This window comes from Taurulus bubalis, assembly GCF_910589615.1.
Source record: "Taurulus bubalis genome assembly, chromosome: 7".
Classification (NCBI taxonomy): Eukaryota; Metazoa; Chordata; class Actinopteri; order Perciformes; family Cottidae; genus Taurulus; species Taurulus bubalis.
The window spans coordinates 504,477-525,000 of NC_136595.1; the positions used below are offsets into that span (position 1 = coordinate 504,477).

At 36.8% G+C, this 20,524-nt stretch overlaps 1 protein-coding gene across 1 annotated transcript in view; it reads left to right on the plus strand.

Annotated features, from left to right (window-relative positions):
* Positions 1-16,336: 16,336 nt before the first annotated feature.
* Positions 16,337-20,524, plus strand: part of arhgap39 (Rho GTPase activating protein 39) — a gene marked incomplete at its 3' end in the record, with an annotated part of 48,006 nt that continues 43,818 nt past the window's right edge. The window contains exon 1 of the mRNA XM_079221471.1: positions 16,337-16,366. Coding sequence (XP_079077597.1) covers positions 16,356-16,366 — 11 coding nt within the window. The 5' untranslated portion in view covers positions 16,337-16,355. The remainder of the gene's footprint in view (positions 16,367-20,524) is intronic.

The following is a 20,524-nucleotide window of genomic DNA, read 5'->3' on the forward strand; positions in this document are numbered from 1 at the left end:
GATGGCAATACATACTAAGAGTATGTGATGATGACAATACATACTAAGAGTCTGTGATGATGACAATACATACTAAGAGTCTGTGATGACAATACATACTAAGAGTATGTGATGACAATACATACTAAGAGTATGTGATGACAATACATACTAAGAGTATGTGATGACAATACATACTAAGAGTATGTGATGACAATACATACTAAGAGTCTGTGATGATGACAATACATACTAAGAGTCTGGAATGACAATACATACTAAGAGTATGTGATGATGACAATACATACTAAGAGTCTGTGATGACAATACATACTAAGAGTATGTGATGATGACAATACATACTAAGAGTCTGTGATGATGACAATACATACTAAGAGTCTGTGATGACAATACATACTAAGAGTATGTGATGATGACAATACATAATAAGAGTCTGTGATGACAATACATACTAAGAGTATGTGATGATGACAATACATACTAAGAGTCTGTGATGATGACAATACATACTAAGAGTCTGTGATGACAATACATACTAAGAGTATGTGATGACAATACATACTAAGAGTCTGTGATGACAATACATACTAAGAGTCTGTGATGACAATACATACTAAGAGTCTGTGATGACAATACAGACTCTTCGTATGTGATGACAATACATACTAAGAGTCTGTGATGACAATACATACTAAGAGTATGTGATGACAATACATACTAAGAGTCTGTGATGACAATACATACTAAGAGTCTGTGATGACAATACATACTAAGAGTATGTGATGACAATACATACTAAGAGTCTGTGATGACAATACATACTAAGAGTCTGTGATGACAATACATACTAAGAGTCTGTGATGACAATACATACTAAGAGTCTGTGATGACAATACATACTAAGAGTATGTGATGACAATACATACTACGAGTCTGTGATGACAATACATACTAAGAGTCTGTGATGACAATACAGACTCTTAGTATGTGATGACAATACATACTAAGAGTCTGTGATGACAATACATACTAAGAGTATGTGATGACAATACATACTAAGAGTCTGTGATGACAATACAGACTCTTAGTATGTGATGACAATACATACTAAGAGTATGTGATGACAATACATACTAAGAGTCTGTGATGATGACAATACATACTAAGAGTATGTGATGACAATACATACTAAGAGTCTGTGATGACAATACATACTAAGAGTATGTGATGATGACAATACATACTAAGAGTATGTGATGACAATACATACTAAGAGTCTGTGATGACAATACATACTCTTTGTATGTGATGACAATACATACTAAGAGTATGTGATGATGACAATACATACTAAGAGTATGTGATGATGACAATACATACAAAGAGTCTGTGATGACAATACATACTAAGAGTCTGTGATGACAATACATACTAAGAGTATGTGATGATGACAATACATACTAAGAGTATGTGATGACAATACATACTAAGAGTCTGTGATGACAATACATACTAAGAGTATGTGATGACAATACATACTAAGAGTCTGTGATGACAATACATACTAAGAGTCTGTGATGACAATACATACTAAGAGTCTGTGATGACAATACATACTAAGAGTATGTGATGATGACAATACATACGAAGAGTCTGTGATGACAATACGTACTAAGAGTATGTGATGACAATACATACTAAGAGTCTGTGATGACAATACATACTAAGAGTCTGTGATGACAATACATACTAAGAGTATGTGATGATGACAATACATACTAAGAGTATGTGATGACAATACATACTAAGAGTCTGTGATGACAATACATACTAAGAGTATGTGATGACAATACATACTAAGAGTCTGTGATGACAATACATACTAAGAGTCTGTGATGACAATACATACTAAGAGTCTGTGATGACAATACATACTAAGAGTATGTGATGATGACAATACATACGAAGAGTCTGTGATGACAATACGTACTAAGAGTATGTGATGACAATACATACTAAGAGTCTGTGATGACAATACATACTAAGAGTCTGTGATGACAATACATACTAAGAGTCTGTGATGACAATACATACTAAGAGTGTGTGATGATGACAATACATACGAAGAGTCTGTGATGACAATACGTACTAAGAGTCTGTGATGACAATACATACTAAGAGTCTGTGATGACAATACATACTAAGAGTCTGTGATGACAATACATACTAAGAGTCTGTGATGACAATACATACTAAGAGTCTGTGATGACAATACATACTAAGAGTCTGTGATGACAATACAGACTCTTAGTATGTGATGACAATACATACTAAGAGTCTGTGATGATGACAATACATACTAAGAGTATGTGATGATGACAATACATACTAAGAGTATGTGATGATGATACATACTAAGAGTCTGTGATGATAATACATACTCAGAGTATGTGATGACAATACATACTAAGAGTCTGTGATGATGACAATACAGACTAAGAGTCTGTAATGATAATACATACTAAGAGTATGTGATGACAATACATACTAAGAGTCTGTGATGATGACAATACATACTAAGAGTATGTGATGACAATACATACTAAGAGTCTGTGATGACAATACATACTAAGAGTATGTGATGATGACAATACATACTAAGAGTATGTGATGACAATACATACTAAGAGTCTGTGATGACAATACATACTAAGAGTATGTGATGATGACAATACATACTAAGAGTATGTGATGACAATACATACTAAGAGTCTGTGATGACAATACATACTCTTAGTATGTGATGACAATACATACTAAGAGTATGTGATGATGACAATACATACTAAGAGTATGTGATGATGACAATACATACAAAGAGTCTGTGATGACAATACATACTAAGAGTCTGTGATGACAATACATACTAAGAGTATGTGATGATGACAATACATACTAAGAGTATGTGATGACAATACATACTAAGAGTCTGTGATGACAATACATACTAAGAGTATGTGATGACAATACATACTAAGAGTCTGTGATGACAATACATACTAAGAGTCTGTGATGACAATACATACTAAGAGTCTGTGATGACAATACATACTAAGAGTATGTGATGATGACAATACATACGAAGAGTCTGTGATGACAATACGTACTAAGAGTATGTGATGACAATACATACTAAGAGTCTGTGATGACAATACATACTAAGAGTCTGTGATGACAATACATACTAAGAGTATGTGATGATGACAATACATACTAAGAGTATGTGATGACAATACATACTAAGAGTCTGTGATGACAATACATACTAAGAGTATGTGATGACAATACATACTAAGAGTCTGTGATGACAATACATACTAAGAGTCTGTGATGACAATACATACTAAGAGTCTGTGATGACAATACATACTAAGAGTATGTGATGATGACAATACATACGAAGAGTCTGTGATGACAATACGTACTAAGAGTATGTGATGACAATACATACTAAGAGTCTGTGATGACAATACATACTAAGAGTCTGTGATGACAATACATACTAAGAGTATGTGATGATGACAATACATACTAAGAGTCTGTGATGACAATACATACTAAGAGTATGTGATGATGACAATACATACTAAGAGTCTGTGATGACAATACATACTAAGAGTCTGTGATGACAATACAGACTCTTAGTATGTGATGACAATACATACTAAGAGTATGTGATGACAATACATACTAAGAGTCTGTGATGACAATACATACTAAGAGTCTGTGATGACAATACATACTAAGAGTATGTGATGACAATACATACTAAGAGTCTGTGATGACAATACAGACTCTTAGTATGTGATGACAATACATACTAAGAGTATGTGATGACAATACATACTAAGAGTTTGTGATGACAATACATACTAAGAGTATGTGATGATGACAATACATACTAAGAGTATGTGATGACAATACATACTAAGAGTCTGTGATGACAATACATACTAAGAGTATGTGATGACAATACATACTAAGAGTCTGTGATGACAATACATACTAAGAGTCTGTGATGACAATACATACTAAGAGTCTGTGATGACAATACATACTAAGAGTCTGTGATGACAATACAGACTCTTAGTATGTGATGACAATACATACTAAGAGTCTGTGATGATGACAATACATACTAAGAGTATGTGATGACAATACATACTAAGAGTATGTGATGACAATACATACTAAGAGTCTGTGATGATGACAATACATACTAAGAGTATGTGATGACAATACATACTAAGAGTATGTGATGACAATACATACTAAGAGTATGTGATGACAATACATACTAAGAGTATGTGATGATGACAATACATACTAAGAGTATGTGATGATGATACATACTAAGAGTCTGTGATGATAATACATACTCAGAGTATGTGATGACAATACATACTAAGAGTCTGTGATGATGACAATACAGACTAAGAGTCTGTAATGATAATACATACTAAGAGTCTGTGATGATAATACATACTAAGAGTCTGTGATGACAATACATACTAAGAGTATGTGATGATGACAATACATCCTAAGAGTCTGTGATGATAATACATACTAAGAGTCTGTGATGACAATACATACTAAGAGTATGTGATGATGACAATACATCCTAAGAGTCTGTGATGATAATACATACTAAGAGTCTGTGATGATAATACATACTAAGAGTCTGTGATGACAATACATTCTAAGAGTCTGTGATGACAATACAGACTCTTAGTATGTGATGATGACAATACATACTAAGAGTATGTGATGACAATACATACTAAGAGTCTGTGATGACAATACATACTAAGAGTCTGTGATGACAATACATACTAAGAGTCTGTGATGATGACAATACAGACTAAGAGTCTGTAATGATAATACATACTAAGAGTCTGTGATGACAATACATACTAAGAGTCTGTGATGATGACAATACAGACTAAGAGTCTGTAATGATAATACATACTAAGAGTATGTGATGACAATACATACTAAGAGTCTGTGATGATGACAATACATACTAAGAGTATGTGATGACAATACATACTAAGAGTCTGTGATGACAATACATACTAAGAGTATGTGATGATGACAATACATACTAAGAGTATGTGATGACAATACATACTAAGAGTCTGTGATGACAATACATACTCTTAGTATGTGATGACAATACATACTAAGAGTATGTGATGATGACAATACATACTAAGAGTATGTGATGATGACAATACATACTAAGAGTATGTGATGACAATACATACTAAGAGTCTGTGATGACAATACATACTCTTAGTACGTGATGACAATACATACTAAGAGTATGTGATGATGACAATACATACTAAGAGTATGTGATGATGACAATACATACAAAGAGTCTGTGATGACAATACATACTAAGAGTCTGTGATGACAATACATACTAAGAGTATGTGATGATGACAATACATACTAAGAGTATGTGATGACAATACATACTAAGAGTCTGTGATGACAATACATACTAAGAGTATGTGATGACAATACATACTAAGAGTCTGTGATGACAATACATACTAAGAGTCTGTGATGACAATACATACTAAGAGTCTGTGATGACAATACATACTAAGAGTATGTGATGATGACAATACATACGAAGAGTCTGTGATGACAATACATACTAAGAGTATGTGATGACAATACATACTAAGAGTCTGTGATGACAATACATACTAAGAGTCTGTGATGACAATACATACTAAGAGTATGTGATGATGACAGTACATACTAAGAGTATGTGATGACAATACATACTAAGAGTCTGTGATGACAATACATACTAAGAGTATGTGATGACAATACATACTAAGAGTCTGTGATGACAATACATACTAAGAGTCTGTGATGACAATACATACTAAGAGTCTGTGATGACAATACATACTAAGAGTATGTGATGATGACAATACATACGAAGAGTCTGTGATGACAATACGTACTAAGAGTATGTGATGACAATACATACTAAGAGTCTGTGATGACAATACATACTAAGAGTCTGTGATGACAATACATACTAAGAGTATGTGATGATGACAATACATACTAAGAGTCTGTGATGACAATACATACTAAGAGTATGTGATGATGACAATACATACGAAGAGTCTGTGATGACAATACGTACTAAGAGTATGTGATGACAATACATACTAAGAGTCTGTGATGACAATACATACTAAGAGTCTGTGATGACAATACATACTAAGAGTATGTGATGATGACAATACATACTAAGAGTCTGTGATGACAATACATACTAAGAGTATGTGATGATGACAATACATACTAAGAGTCTGTGATGACAATACATACTAAGAGTATGTGATGATGACAATACATACTAAGAGTCTGTGATGACAATACATACTAAGAGTATGTGATGATGACAATACATACGAAGAGTATGTGATGATGATACATACTAAGAGTCTGTGATGATAATACATACTCAGAGTATGTGATGACAATACATACTAAGAGTCTGTGATGATGACAATACAGACTAAGAGTCTGTAATGATAATACATACTAAGAGTCTGTGATGATAATACATACTAAGAGTCTGTGATGACAATACATACTAAGAGTATGTGATGATGACAATACATCCTAAGAGTCTGTGATGATAATACATACTAAGAGTCTGTGATGATAATACATACTAAGAGTCTGTGATGACAATACATTCTAAGAGTCTGTGATGACAATACAGACTCTTAGTATGTGATGATGACAATACATACTAAGAGTATGTGATGACAATACATACTAAGAGTCTGTGATGACAATACATACTAAGAGTCTGTGATGACAATACATACTAAGAGTCTGTGATGATGACAATACAGACTAAGAGTCTGTAATGATAATACATACTAAGAGTCTGTGATGACAATACATACTAAGAGTCTGTGATGATGACAATACAGACTAAGAGTCTGTAATGATAATACATACTAAGAGTATGTGATGACAATACATACTAAGAGTCTGTGATGATGACAATACATACTAAGAGTATGTGATGACAATACATACTAAGAGTCTGTGATGACAATACATACTAAGAGTATGTGATGATGACAATACATACTAAGAGTATGTGATGACAATACATACTAAGAGTCTGTGATGACAATACATACTCTTAGTATGTGATGACAATACATACTAAGAGTATGTGATGATGACAATACATACTAAGAGTATGTGATGATGACAATACATACAAAGAGTCTGTGATGACAATACATACTAAGAGTCTGTGATGACAATACATACTAAGAGTATGTGATGATGACAATACATACTAAGAGTATGTGATGACAATACATACTAAGAGTCTGTGATGACAATACATACTAAGAGTATGTGATGACAATACATACTAAGAGTCTGTGATGACAATACATACTAAGAGTCTGTGATGACAATACATACTAAGAGTCTGTGATGACAATACATACTAAGAGTATGTGATGATGACAATACATACGAAGAGTCTGTGATGACAATACGTACTAAGAGTATGTGATGACAATACATACTAAGAGTCTGTGATGACAATACATACTAAGAGTCTGTGATGACAATACATACTAAGAGTATGTGATGATGACAATACATACTAAGAGTATGTGATGACAATACATACAAAGAGTCTGTGATGACAATACATACTAAGAGTATGTGATGACAATACATACTAAGAGTCTGTGATGACAATACATACTAAGAGTCTGTGATGACAATACATACTAAGAGTCTGTGATGACAATACATACTAAGAGTATGTGATGATGACAATACATACGAAGAGTCTGTGATGACAATACGTACTAAGAGTATGTGATGACAATACATACTAAGAGTCTGTGATGACAATACATACTAAGAGTCTGTGATGACAATACATACTAAGAGTATGTGATGATGACAATACATACTAAGAGTCTGTGATGACAATACATACTAAGAGTATGTGATGATGACAATACATACTAAGAGTCTGTGATGACAATACATACTAAGAGTCTGTGATGACAATACAGACTCTTAGTATGTGATGACAATACATACTAAGAGTATGTGATGACAATACATACTAAGAGTCTGTGATGACAATACATACTAAGAGTCTGTGATGACAATACATACTAAGAGTATGTGATGACAATACATACTAAGAGTATGTGATGACAATACATACTAAGAGTCTGTGATGACAATACATACTAAGAGTCTGTGATGACAATACATACTAAGAGTCTGTGATGACAATACAGACTCTTAGTATGTGATGACAATACATACTAAGAGTATGTGATGACAATACATACTAAGAGTTTGTGATGACAATACATACTAAGAGTATGTGATGATGACAATACATACTAAGAGTATGTGATGACAATACATACTAAGAGTCTGTGATGACAATACATACTAAGAGTATGTGATGACAATACATACTAAGAGTCTGTGATGACAATACATACTAAGAGTCTGTGATGACAATACATACTAAGAGTCTGTGATGACAATACAGACTCTTAGTATGTGATGACAATACATACTAAGAGTCTGTGATGATGACAATACATACTAAGAGTATGTGATGACAATACATACTAAGAGTATGTGATGACAATACATACTAAGAGTCTGTGATGATGACAATACATACTAAGAGTATGTGATGACAATACATACTAAGAGTATGTGATGACAATACATACTAAGAGTATGTGATGACAATACATACTAAGAGTATGTGATGATGACAATACATACTAAGAGTATGTGATGATGATACATACTAAGAGTCTGTGATGATAATACATACTCAGAGTATGTGATGACAATACATACTAAGAGTCTGTGATGATGACAATACAGACTAAGAGTCTGTAATGATAATACATACTAAGAGTCTGTGATGATAATACATACTAAGAGTCTGTGATGACAATACATACTAAGAGTATGTGATGATGACAATACATCCTAAGAGTCTGTGATGATAATACATACTAAGAGTCTGTGATGATAATACATACTAAGAGTCTGTGATGACAATACATTCTAAGAGTCTGTGATGACAATACAGACTCTTAGTATGTGATGATGACAATACATACTAAGAGTATGTGATGACAATACATACTAAGAGTCTGTGATGACAATACAAACTAAGAGTCTGTGATGACAATACATACTAAGAGTCTGTGATGACAATACATACTAAGAGTATGTGATGACAATACATACTAAGAGTCTGTGATGACAATACATACTAAGAGTCTGTGATGACAATACAGACTCTTAGTATGTGATGACAATACATACTAAGAGTCTGTGATGACAATACATACTAAGAGTATGTGATGACAATACATACTAAGAGTCTGTGATGACAATACATACTAAGAGTCTGTGATGACAATACATACTAAGAGTATGTGATGACAATACATACTAAGAGTCTGTGATGACAATACATACTAAGAGTCTGTGATGATGACAATACATACTAAGAGTCTGTGATGACAATACATACTAAGAGTCTGTGATGACAATACATACTAAGAGTCTGTGATGACAATACATACTAAGAGTATGTGATGACAATACATACTAAGAGTCTGTGATGACAATACATACTCTTAGTATGTGATGACAATACATACTAAGAGTATGTGATGATGACAATACATACTAAGAGTATGTGATGATGACAATACATACAAAGAGTCTGTGATGACAATACATACTAAGAGTCTGTGATGACAATACATACTAAGAGTATGTGATGATGACAATACATACTAAGAGTATGTGATGACAATACATACTAAGAGTCTGTGATGACAATACATACTAAGAGTATGTGATGACAATACATACTAAGAGTCTGTGATGACAATACATACTAAGAGTCTGTGATGACAATACATACTAAGAGTCTGTGATGACAATACATACTAAGAGTATGTGATGATGACAATACATACTAAGAGTATGTGATGACAATACATACTAAGAGTCTGTGATGACAATACGTACTAAGAGTATGTGATGACAATACATACTAAGAGTATGTGATGACAATACATACTAAGAGTCTGTGATGACAATACAGACTCTTAGTATGTGATGACAATACATACTAAGAGTATGTGATGATGACAATACATACAAAGAGTATGTGATGATGACAATACATACTAAGAGTATGTGATGATGACAATACATACAAAGAGTATGTGATGATGACAATACATACTAAGAGTCTGTGATGACAATACATACTAAGAGTCTGTGATGACAATACATACTAAGAGTATGTGATGACAATACATACTAAGAGTCTGTGATGACAATACATACTAAGAGTCTGTGATGACAATACATACTAAGAGTCTGTGATGACAATACATACTAAGAGTCTGTGATGACAATACATACTAAGAGTATGTGATGATGACAATACATACTAAGAGTATGTGATGACAATACATACTAAGAGTCTGTGATGACAATACATACTCTTAGTATGTGATGACAATACATACTAAGAGTATGTGATGATGACAATACATACTAAGAGTATGTGATGATGACAATACATACAAAGAGTCTGTGATGACAATACATACTAAGAGTCTGTGATGACAATACATACTAAGAGTATGTGATGATGACAATACATACTAAGAGTATGTGATGACAATACATACTAAGAGTCTGTGATGACAATACATACTAAGAGTATGTGATGACAATACATACTAAGAGTCTGTGATGACAATACATACTAAGAGTCTGTGATGACAATACATACTAAGAGTCTGTGATGACAATACATACTAAGAGTATGTGATGATGACAATACATACGAAGAGTCTGTGATGACAATACGTACTAAGAGTATGTGATGACAATACATACTAAGAGTCTGTGATGACAATACATACTAAGAGTCTGTGATGACAATACATACTAAGAGTATGTGATGATGACAATACATACTAAGAGTATGTGATGACAATACATACTAAGAGTCTGTGATGACAATACATACTAAGAGTATGTGATGACAATACATACTAAGAGTCTGTGATGACAATACATACTAAGAGTCTGTGATGACAATACATACTAAGAGTCTGTGATGACAATACATACTAAGAGTATGTGATGATGACAATACATACGAAGAGTCTGTGATGACAATACGTACTAAGAGTATGTGATGACAATACATACTAAGAGTCTGTGATGACAATACATACTAAGAGTCTGTGATGACAATACATACTAAGAGTATGTGATGATGACAATACATACTAAGAGTCTGTGATGACAATACATACTAAGAGTATGTGATGATGACAATACATACGAAGAGTCTGTGATGACAATACGTACTAAGAGTATGTGATGACAATACATACTAAGAGTCTGTGATGACAATACATACTAAGAGTCTGTGATGACAATACATACTAAGAGTATGTGATGATGACAATACATACTAAGAGTCTGTGATGACAATACATACTAAGAGTATGTGATGATGACAATACATACTAAGAGTCTGTGATGACAATACATACTAAGAGTATGTGATGATGACAATACATACTAAGAGTATGTGATGATGATACATACTAAGAGTCTGTGATGATAATACATACTCAGAGTATGTGATGACAATACATACTAAGAGTCTGTGATGATGACAATACAGACTAAGAGTCTGTAATGATAATACATACTAAGAGTCTGTGATGATAATACATACTAAGAGTCTGTGATGACAATACATACTAAGAGTATGTGATGATGACAATACATCCTAAGAGTCTGTGATGATAATACATACTAAGAGTCTGTGATGATAATACATACTAAGAGTCTGTGATGACAATACATTCTAAGAGTCTGTGATGACAATACAGACTCTTAGTATGTGATGATGACAATACATACTAAGAGTATGTGATGACAATACATACTAAGAGTCTGTGATGACAATACATACTAAGAGTCTGTGATGACAATACATACTAAGAGTCTGTGATGATGACAATACAGACTAAGAGTCTGTAATGATAATACATACTAAGAGTCTGTGATGACAATACATACTAAGAGTCTGTGATGATGACAATACAGACTAAGAGTCTGTAATGATAATACATACTAAGAGTATGTGATGACAATACATACTAAGAGTCTGTGATGATGACAATACATACTAAGAGTATGTGATGACAATACATACTAAGAGTCTGTGATGACAATACATACTAAGAGTATGTGATGATGACAATACATACTAAGAGTATGTGATGACAATACATACTAAGAGTCTGTGATGACAATACATACTCTTAGTATGTGATGACAATACATACTAAGAGTATGTGATGATGACAATACATACTAAGAGTATGTGATGATGACAATACATACAAAGAGTCTGTGATGACAATACATACTAAGAGTCTGTGATGACAATACATACTAAGAGTATGTGATGATGACAATACATACTAAGAGTATGTGATGACAATACATACTAAGAGTCTGTGATGACAATACATACTAAGAGTATGTGATGACAATACATACTAAGAGTCTGTGATGACAATACATACTAAGAGTCTGTGATGACAATACATACTAAGAGTCTGTGATGACAATACATACTAAGAGTATGTGATGATGACAATACATACGAAGAGTCTGTGATGACAATACGTACTAAGAGTATGTGATGACAATACATACTAAGAGTCTGTGATGACAATACATACTAAGAGTCTGTGATGACAATACATACTAAGAGTATGTGATGATGACAATACATACTAAGAGTATGTGATGACAATACATACTAAGAGTCTGTGATGACAATACATACTAAGAGTATGTGATGACAATACATACTAAGAGTCTGTGATGACAATACATACTAAGAGTCTGTGATGACAATACATACTAAGAGTCTGTGATGACAATACATACTAAGAGTATGTGATGATGACAATACATACGAAGAGTCTGTGATGACAATACGTACTAAGAGTATGTGATGACAATACATACTAAGAGTCTGTGATGACAATACATACTAAGAGTCTGTGATGACAATACATACTAAGAGTATGTGATGATGACAATACATACTAAGAGTCTGTGATGACAATACATACTAAGAGTATGTGATGATGACAATACATACTAAGAGTCTGTGATGACAATACATACTAAGAGTCTGTGATGACAATACAGACTCTTAGTATGTGATGACAATACATACTAAGAGTATGTGATGACAATACATACTAAGAGTCTGTGATGACAATACATACTAAGAGTCTGTGATGACAATACATACTAAGAGTCTGTGATGACAATACATACTAAGAGTATGTGATGACAATACATACTAAGAGTCTGTGATGACAATACATACTAAGAGTCTGTGATGACAATACATACTAAGAGTCTGTGATGACAATACAGACTCTTAGTATGTGATGACAATACATACTAAGAGTATGTGATGACAATACATACTAAGAGTTTGTGATGACAATACATACTAAGAGTATGTGATGATGACAATACATACTAAGAGTATGTGATGACAATACATACTAAGAGTCTGTGATGACAATACATACTAAGAGTATGTGATGACAATACATACTAAGAGTCTGTGATGACAATACATACTAAGAGTCTGTGATGACAATACATACTAAGAGTCTGTGATGACAATACATACTAAGAGTCTGTGATGACAATACAGACTCTTAGTATGTGATGACAATACATACTAAGAGTCTGTGATGATGACAATACATACTAAGAGTATGTGATGACAATACATACTAAGAGTATGTGATGACAATACATACTAAGAGTCTGTGATGATGACAATACATACTAAGAGTATGTGATGACAATACATACTAAGAGTATGTGATGACAATACATACTAAGAGTATGTGATGACAATACATACTAAGAGTATGTGATGATGACAATACATACTAAGAGTATGTGATGATGATACATACTAAGAGTCTGTGATGATAATACATACTCAGAGTATGTGATGACAATACATACTAAGAGTCTGTGATGATGACAATACAGACTAAGAGTCTGTAATGATAATACATACTAAGAGTCTGTGATGATAATACATACTAAGAGTCTGTGATGACAATACATACTAAGAGTATGTGATGATGACAATACATCCTAAGAGTCTGTGATGATAATACATACTAAGAGTCTGTGATGATAATACATACTAAGAGTCTGTGATGATGACAATACATAATAAGAGTCTGTGATGACAATACATACTAAGAGTCTGTGATGATGACAATACATTCTAAGAGTCTGTGATGACAATACAGACTCTTAGTATGTGATGATGACAATACATACTAAGAGTATGTGATGACAATACATACTAAGAGTCTGTGATGACAATACAAACTAAGAGTCTGTGATGACAATACATACTAAGAGTCTGTGATGACAATACATACTAAGAGTATGTGATGACAATACATACTAAGAGTCTGTGATGATAATACAGACTCTTAGTATGTGATGACAATTCATACTAAGAGTATGTGATGATGACAATACATACTAAGAGTCTGTGATGATAATACAGACTCTTAGTATGTGATGACAATTCATACTAAGAGTCTGTGATGACAATACATACTAAGAGTATGTGATGATGACAATACATCCTAAGAGTCTGTGATGACAATACATTCTAAGAGTCTGTGATGACAATACATACTAAGAGTCTGTGATGATGACAATACATCCTAAGAGTCTGTGATGACAATACATACTAAGAGTCTGTGATGATAATACATACTAAGAGTCTGTGATGATAATACATACTAAGAGTCTGTGATGATAATACATACTAAGAGTCTGTGATGATAATACATACTAAGAGTCTGTGATGATAATACATACTAAGAGTCTGTGATGATAATACATACTAAGAGTCTGTGATGACAATACATACTAAGAGTCTGTGATGACAATACAGACTCTTAGTATGTGATGACAATTCATACTAAGAGTTTGTGATGACAATACATACTAAGAGTATGTGATGATGATACATACTCAGAGTATGTGATGACAATACATACTAATAGTATGTGATGACAATACATACTCTGAGTCTGTGATGATGACAATACTAAGAGTCTGTGATGACAATACATACTAAGAGTCTGTGATGATAATACATACTAAGAGTCTGTGATGATAATACATACTAAGAGTCTGTGATGATAATACATACTAAGAGTCTGTGATGATAATACATACTAAGAGTCTGTGATGATAATACATACTAAGAGTCCCATAATCACGGTCCTTCTCATGTGAACGTGAATGCATCGCCACTCGACAGAGCCGTGCGCGTCCCTGATGCGTAAAGCTAGCTACACTTAGCACGTTGAAAACCGGAAGTCATTGTATGCTAACTTCACAATACTCAAGGATCAGTGAACGTTTGGCGTTTTGTTTATTGCGTTTCTTTGTCGTAGACGTGCATAACATTCAGCTACTGTCTTCACCTCTGAGGGGAACGAGGTGAAGAACATCAGACAGGAACATCTGTCTTTACATGGGTTCTCCGCCCTGTAGTCATGGCTACAGACGTGTTGTAATAACACAGAGCATCTTGTTATGACATGGCTTCATAGTACAGACGTGTTGTAATAACACACATCTTGTCATGGCTTCATAGTACAGACGTGTTGACATATTATTTATATTTCTTTCATTTTCACATGAAATATATAAAAAATATATTTTCTTTATAGAAATTAAAATAATATATATATATATATATTTTTCACTTCTAAATCTCAACATTAAATGTTAATATGATATATTTATATTGTTCACTTATATATCTAAAATCTAAATTGTATATATTCATATTGTTCACTCCTATATATTCGATATCTCCAAAACAGGCGCCACAGTGGCGCCAACGGGCGCGACGCTTTTATTGTGAAGGCGATGACCGGAAGCGGCGCTTGTCCCTGTCGGCAGCTCGACGCGGGTCTGGGAGGAGGAGTGACTCGTTGACTGCGGCGACCGCAATTTGGGCAACATGGGAGCCGCTGTGGGATTTATTCTACCGGGACTGTAACGACGCGTCCGGGACCATGGCAGAGAGGTGAGTCCCGCGCTGCTGCGTTGAAGCCCCGCAGAGAGAGAGGCGGCGGCCGGCCCGCGACCCGCTAGCGGCGGTTCCGCTGGTCGCGCGCTGAAGACCGTTAGCTAGCTCGCGACTGCTTCGCTCGCGCGACCCCAACATGTCTCTCCTCCGGGGACACGCGCCTGGGTGTCGGGGGGCTTCGGCTCCTCGGGTCCGCTCGCCGGGCTGTTGGCCTGGCGGTCATCCCGCACCGTGCTTCGGGTGTTCGTCGCGGCGCGGCGAGGCTGGGCGGCGGCGCGGGGATGCCGTCGCACCTGTCGGGCTGCGGCTTCGCTGGAATGCAGCTAACCTGCTGCTCCAGCGGAGGATGCTAGCGGCAGCGGCCGCCGGCCAGCGGCTGGTCCTCTGCCGCAGCATCCGTCTGCTCCCGGATGGATGGAGGTCGCCTCCCACGAGAGGAGGCGCTGGGCACGGGAGCAGCGTGGCCGCACATCGTCCCGGGTCCCGGGACGACGTGTCCGCGTCTCGACCCCCAGGGGCCCCGTGGGGGTCGAGACGCGGACACGTCGTCCTGGTCTCCGGTGTAACGCTGCTCGGTGTTTTTCTCTCCGGACCAGATCGCTTGAGCCGACCATGCCGCCCGTCCCCCCGCTGTTGCATGACGGGACCCGGCGCGCGGACTCGCCGCTGCTCCGGTAAAACCGGTAAAACCGTTAAAATCGGTAAAACCGATAAAACGTCCGGAATGTGAACGCAGTCTGGCGGCAGCGTGACGTCACGACGTGTCCAGCGATGATGCCTCTCATCCTGATGATGCCAGGAGGGCGAGGGTGTGGGCCCGCGGCCCAGAGACAATGCAGGTCCTCCCAGCAGCAGCGATATATATATATATATATATATATATATATATATATATATATATATATATATATATATATATATATATATATAAGCCAGAGTTAATATGGCTGTTAAAGTCGTGTCGGGGGTCAAATCACAACTGCAAATCCAGGCGTGTTTGTCAACAGTCCTCTCTGAGGCTCATCCACTCAAAATGCATCATCATCATCTTCATAATCTTCATCATCACTCACAAGTGCATGCAGCAGTAATGTGTGGTGAAGTCACGTTTGGATCAGATGTGAAGGACATGGACAACCTGAACCAGTCCTAACTATAGACCTGAACCAGTAACTATAGACCTGAACCAGTCCTAACTATAGACCTGAACCAGTCCTAACTATAGACCTGAACCAGTAACTATAGACCTGAACCAGTCCTAACTATAGACCTGAACCAGTAACTATAGACCTGAACCAGTAACTATAGACCTGAACCAGTCCTAACTATAGACCTGAACCAGTAACTATAGACCTGAACCAGCTCTAACTATAGACCTGAACCAGTCCTAACTATAGACCTGAACCAGTAACTATAGACCTGAACCAGTCTAACTATAGACCTGAACCAGTAACTATAGACCTGAACCAGCTCTAACTATAGACCTGAACCAGTCCTAACTATAGACCTGAACCAGTAACTATAGACCTGAACCAGTCTAACTATAGACCTGAACCAGTCCTAACTATAGACCTGAACCAGTAACTATAGACCTGAACCAGTCCTAACTATAGACCTGAACCAGTAACTATAGACCTGAACCAGTAACTATAGACCTGAACCAGTCCTAACTATAGACCTGAACCAGTAACTATAGACCTGAACCAGCTCTAACTATAGACCTGAACCAGTCCTAATTATATAGACCTGAACCAGTCCTAATTATAGACCTGAACCAGTAACTATAGACCTGAACCAGTAACTAAACCAGTAACTATAGACCTGAACCAGTAACTATAGACCTGAACCAGTCCTAACTATAGACCTGAACCAGCCCTAACTATAGACCTGAACCAGTCCTAACTATAGACCTGAACCAGTAACTATAGACCTGAACCAGTCCTAACTATAGACTATGGAAATTTGAAACCGGTATACCGGTTGAACTTCTATACAACCAGAGGAGTCGCCCCCTGGTGGTCAGCAGAGAGAATACACATTTTAAGACACTTCCTCGTCGTCATCTTTTGGTGACTGCGTTTCAACAACCTTCAGTGAAGGTTTGTATTCACACTCGGTTTAAACCTTCATATAAACCCTGCGTGTAGGTTTCAGGATGACGGTTACTTCAGGCCGATGAGCACTGTTAGCTTGTTAGCTTGTTAGCTTGATACTCGTGACGAGGAGCCGGTGAGGCGGTGCTGCTGCTGGGACATTGAGCCAGCAGAGCCATTGAAGCACATCTTAAAATAACTTTCTTGGATTGGCAGTCGAAATAGAAAAATCCAACTCAAATAATCATGAAAATGCTGATAGCCGATGCTCCGTCTGTCCGGTAACCAGCCGACTCTGGCCTCAGGCCCCTGGTCGCCTTGGAGACCAGGGGCCCTTCCTCTGTGAGTCTTCTCTCCACGGACCTTCATTCTCATGAGGGAAGCACAGCAGTGCTGCTGGTCCAGCTGCTGATAGGAGCCACATTGTTCCTGCCACAGATTCCTCCAACGGTCGAGCCCAACTTGAGACCATCCTGGAAAACTGAAGGATGTTGTTGACATCCGTCAACCCTCACATGCCTGCTGCACGTGTCTGCAGGCCTGCAGCTGGCATGACATCTGATCCCAGCAGCCGAGCCCATGTGCGGCAGCAGCAGCAGCAGCAGGGCTCTGAGCCCATGTGCAGCAGCAGCAGCAGCAGCAGGGCTCTGAGCCCATGTGCAGCAGCAGCAGGGCTCTGAGCCCATGTGCAGCAGCAGCAGCAGGGCTCTGAGCCCATGTGCAGCAGCAGCAGCAGCAGGGCTCTGAGCCCATGTGCAGCAGCAGCAGGTTGAAGTATTCACATCGCTTCAGCCATAAGCTGCCGTCCTGTCCGTCACTTGCAGTCCCGTTGGCTCCAGCGCCGCCTGACCCGGGACGTACAGAGTCCTCCAACGGGACTGAGGGAGGGGTCCTTGTGGTAAACACAGGCATCAGGACACCGTGTGTCTGTTCTATGTTTACATATTGTTTATAGTTTAAAGTTTGAAGCTGTAGTTTGAGGTTAAGTGTTTTGTATTTATTTATATCTATAGTATACTTTAAACAGTCCATATATTGTACAATTTGAAGAATCAGGCACCGTTTTAGCACCGCTATCGTTTTAGCACCGCTATCGTTTCAAAAGTATTGCTTTAGCACCGCTATCGTTTTAGCACCGCTATCGTTTCAAAAGTATTGCTTTAGCACCACTATCGTTTTAGCACCGCTATCGTTTCAAAAGTATTGCTTTAGCACCACTATCGTTTTAGCACCGCTATCGTTTTAGCACCACTATCGTTTTAGCACCGCTATCGTTTCAAAAGTATTGCTTTAGCACTGCTATCGTTTTAGCACCACTATCGTTTTAGCACCGCTATCGTTTTAGCACCACTATCGTTTTAGCACCACTATCGTTTTAGCACCGCTATCGTTTCAAAAGTATTGCTTTAGCACCACTATCGTTTTAGCACCGCAATCATTTTAGCACCACTATCGTTTTAGCACCGCTATCATTTTAGCACCACTATCGTTTCAAAAGTATTGCTTTAGCACCGCTATCGTTTCAAAAGTATTGCTTTAGCACCGCTATCGTTTTAGCACCGCTATCGTTTCAAAAGTATTGCTTTAGCACCGCTATCGTTTTAGCACCGCTATCGTTTCAAAAGTATTGCTTTAGCACCGCTATCGTTTTAGCACCGCTATCGTTTCAAAAGTATTGCTTTAGCACCGCTATCGTTTTAGCACCACTATCGTTTTAGCATCACTATCGTTTCAAAAGTATTGCTTTAGCACCACTATCGTTTTAGCACCGCTATCGTTTTAGCACCGCTATCGTTTTAGCACCACTATCGTTTTAGCGCCGCTATCGTTTTATCACTGCTATTGTTTTAGCACCGCTATCGTTTTATCACTGCTATTGTTTTAGCACCGCTATCGTTTTAGCACTGCTATTGTTTTAGCACTGCTATTGTTTTAGCACCGCTATCGTTTTAGCACCGCTATCGGGTAGCCCCAAACGATGCCCATCCCTATGTGACACTATAGGAAGCGTGACATTTCCACAAGTGGCTTATTGGAATTCTGGGAAATGTATGATCCAGTG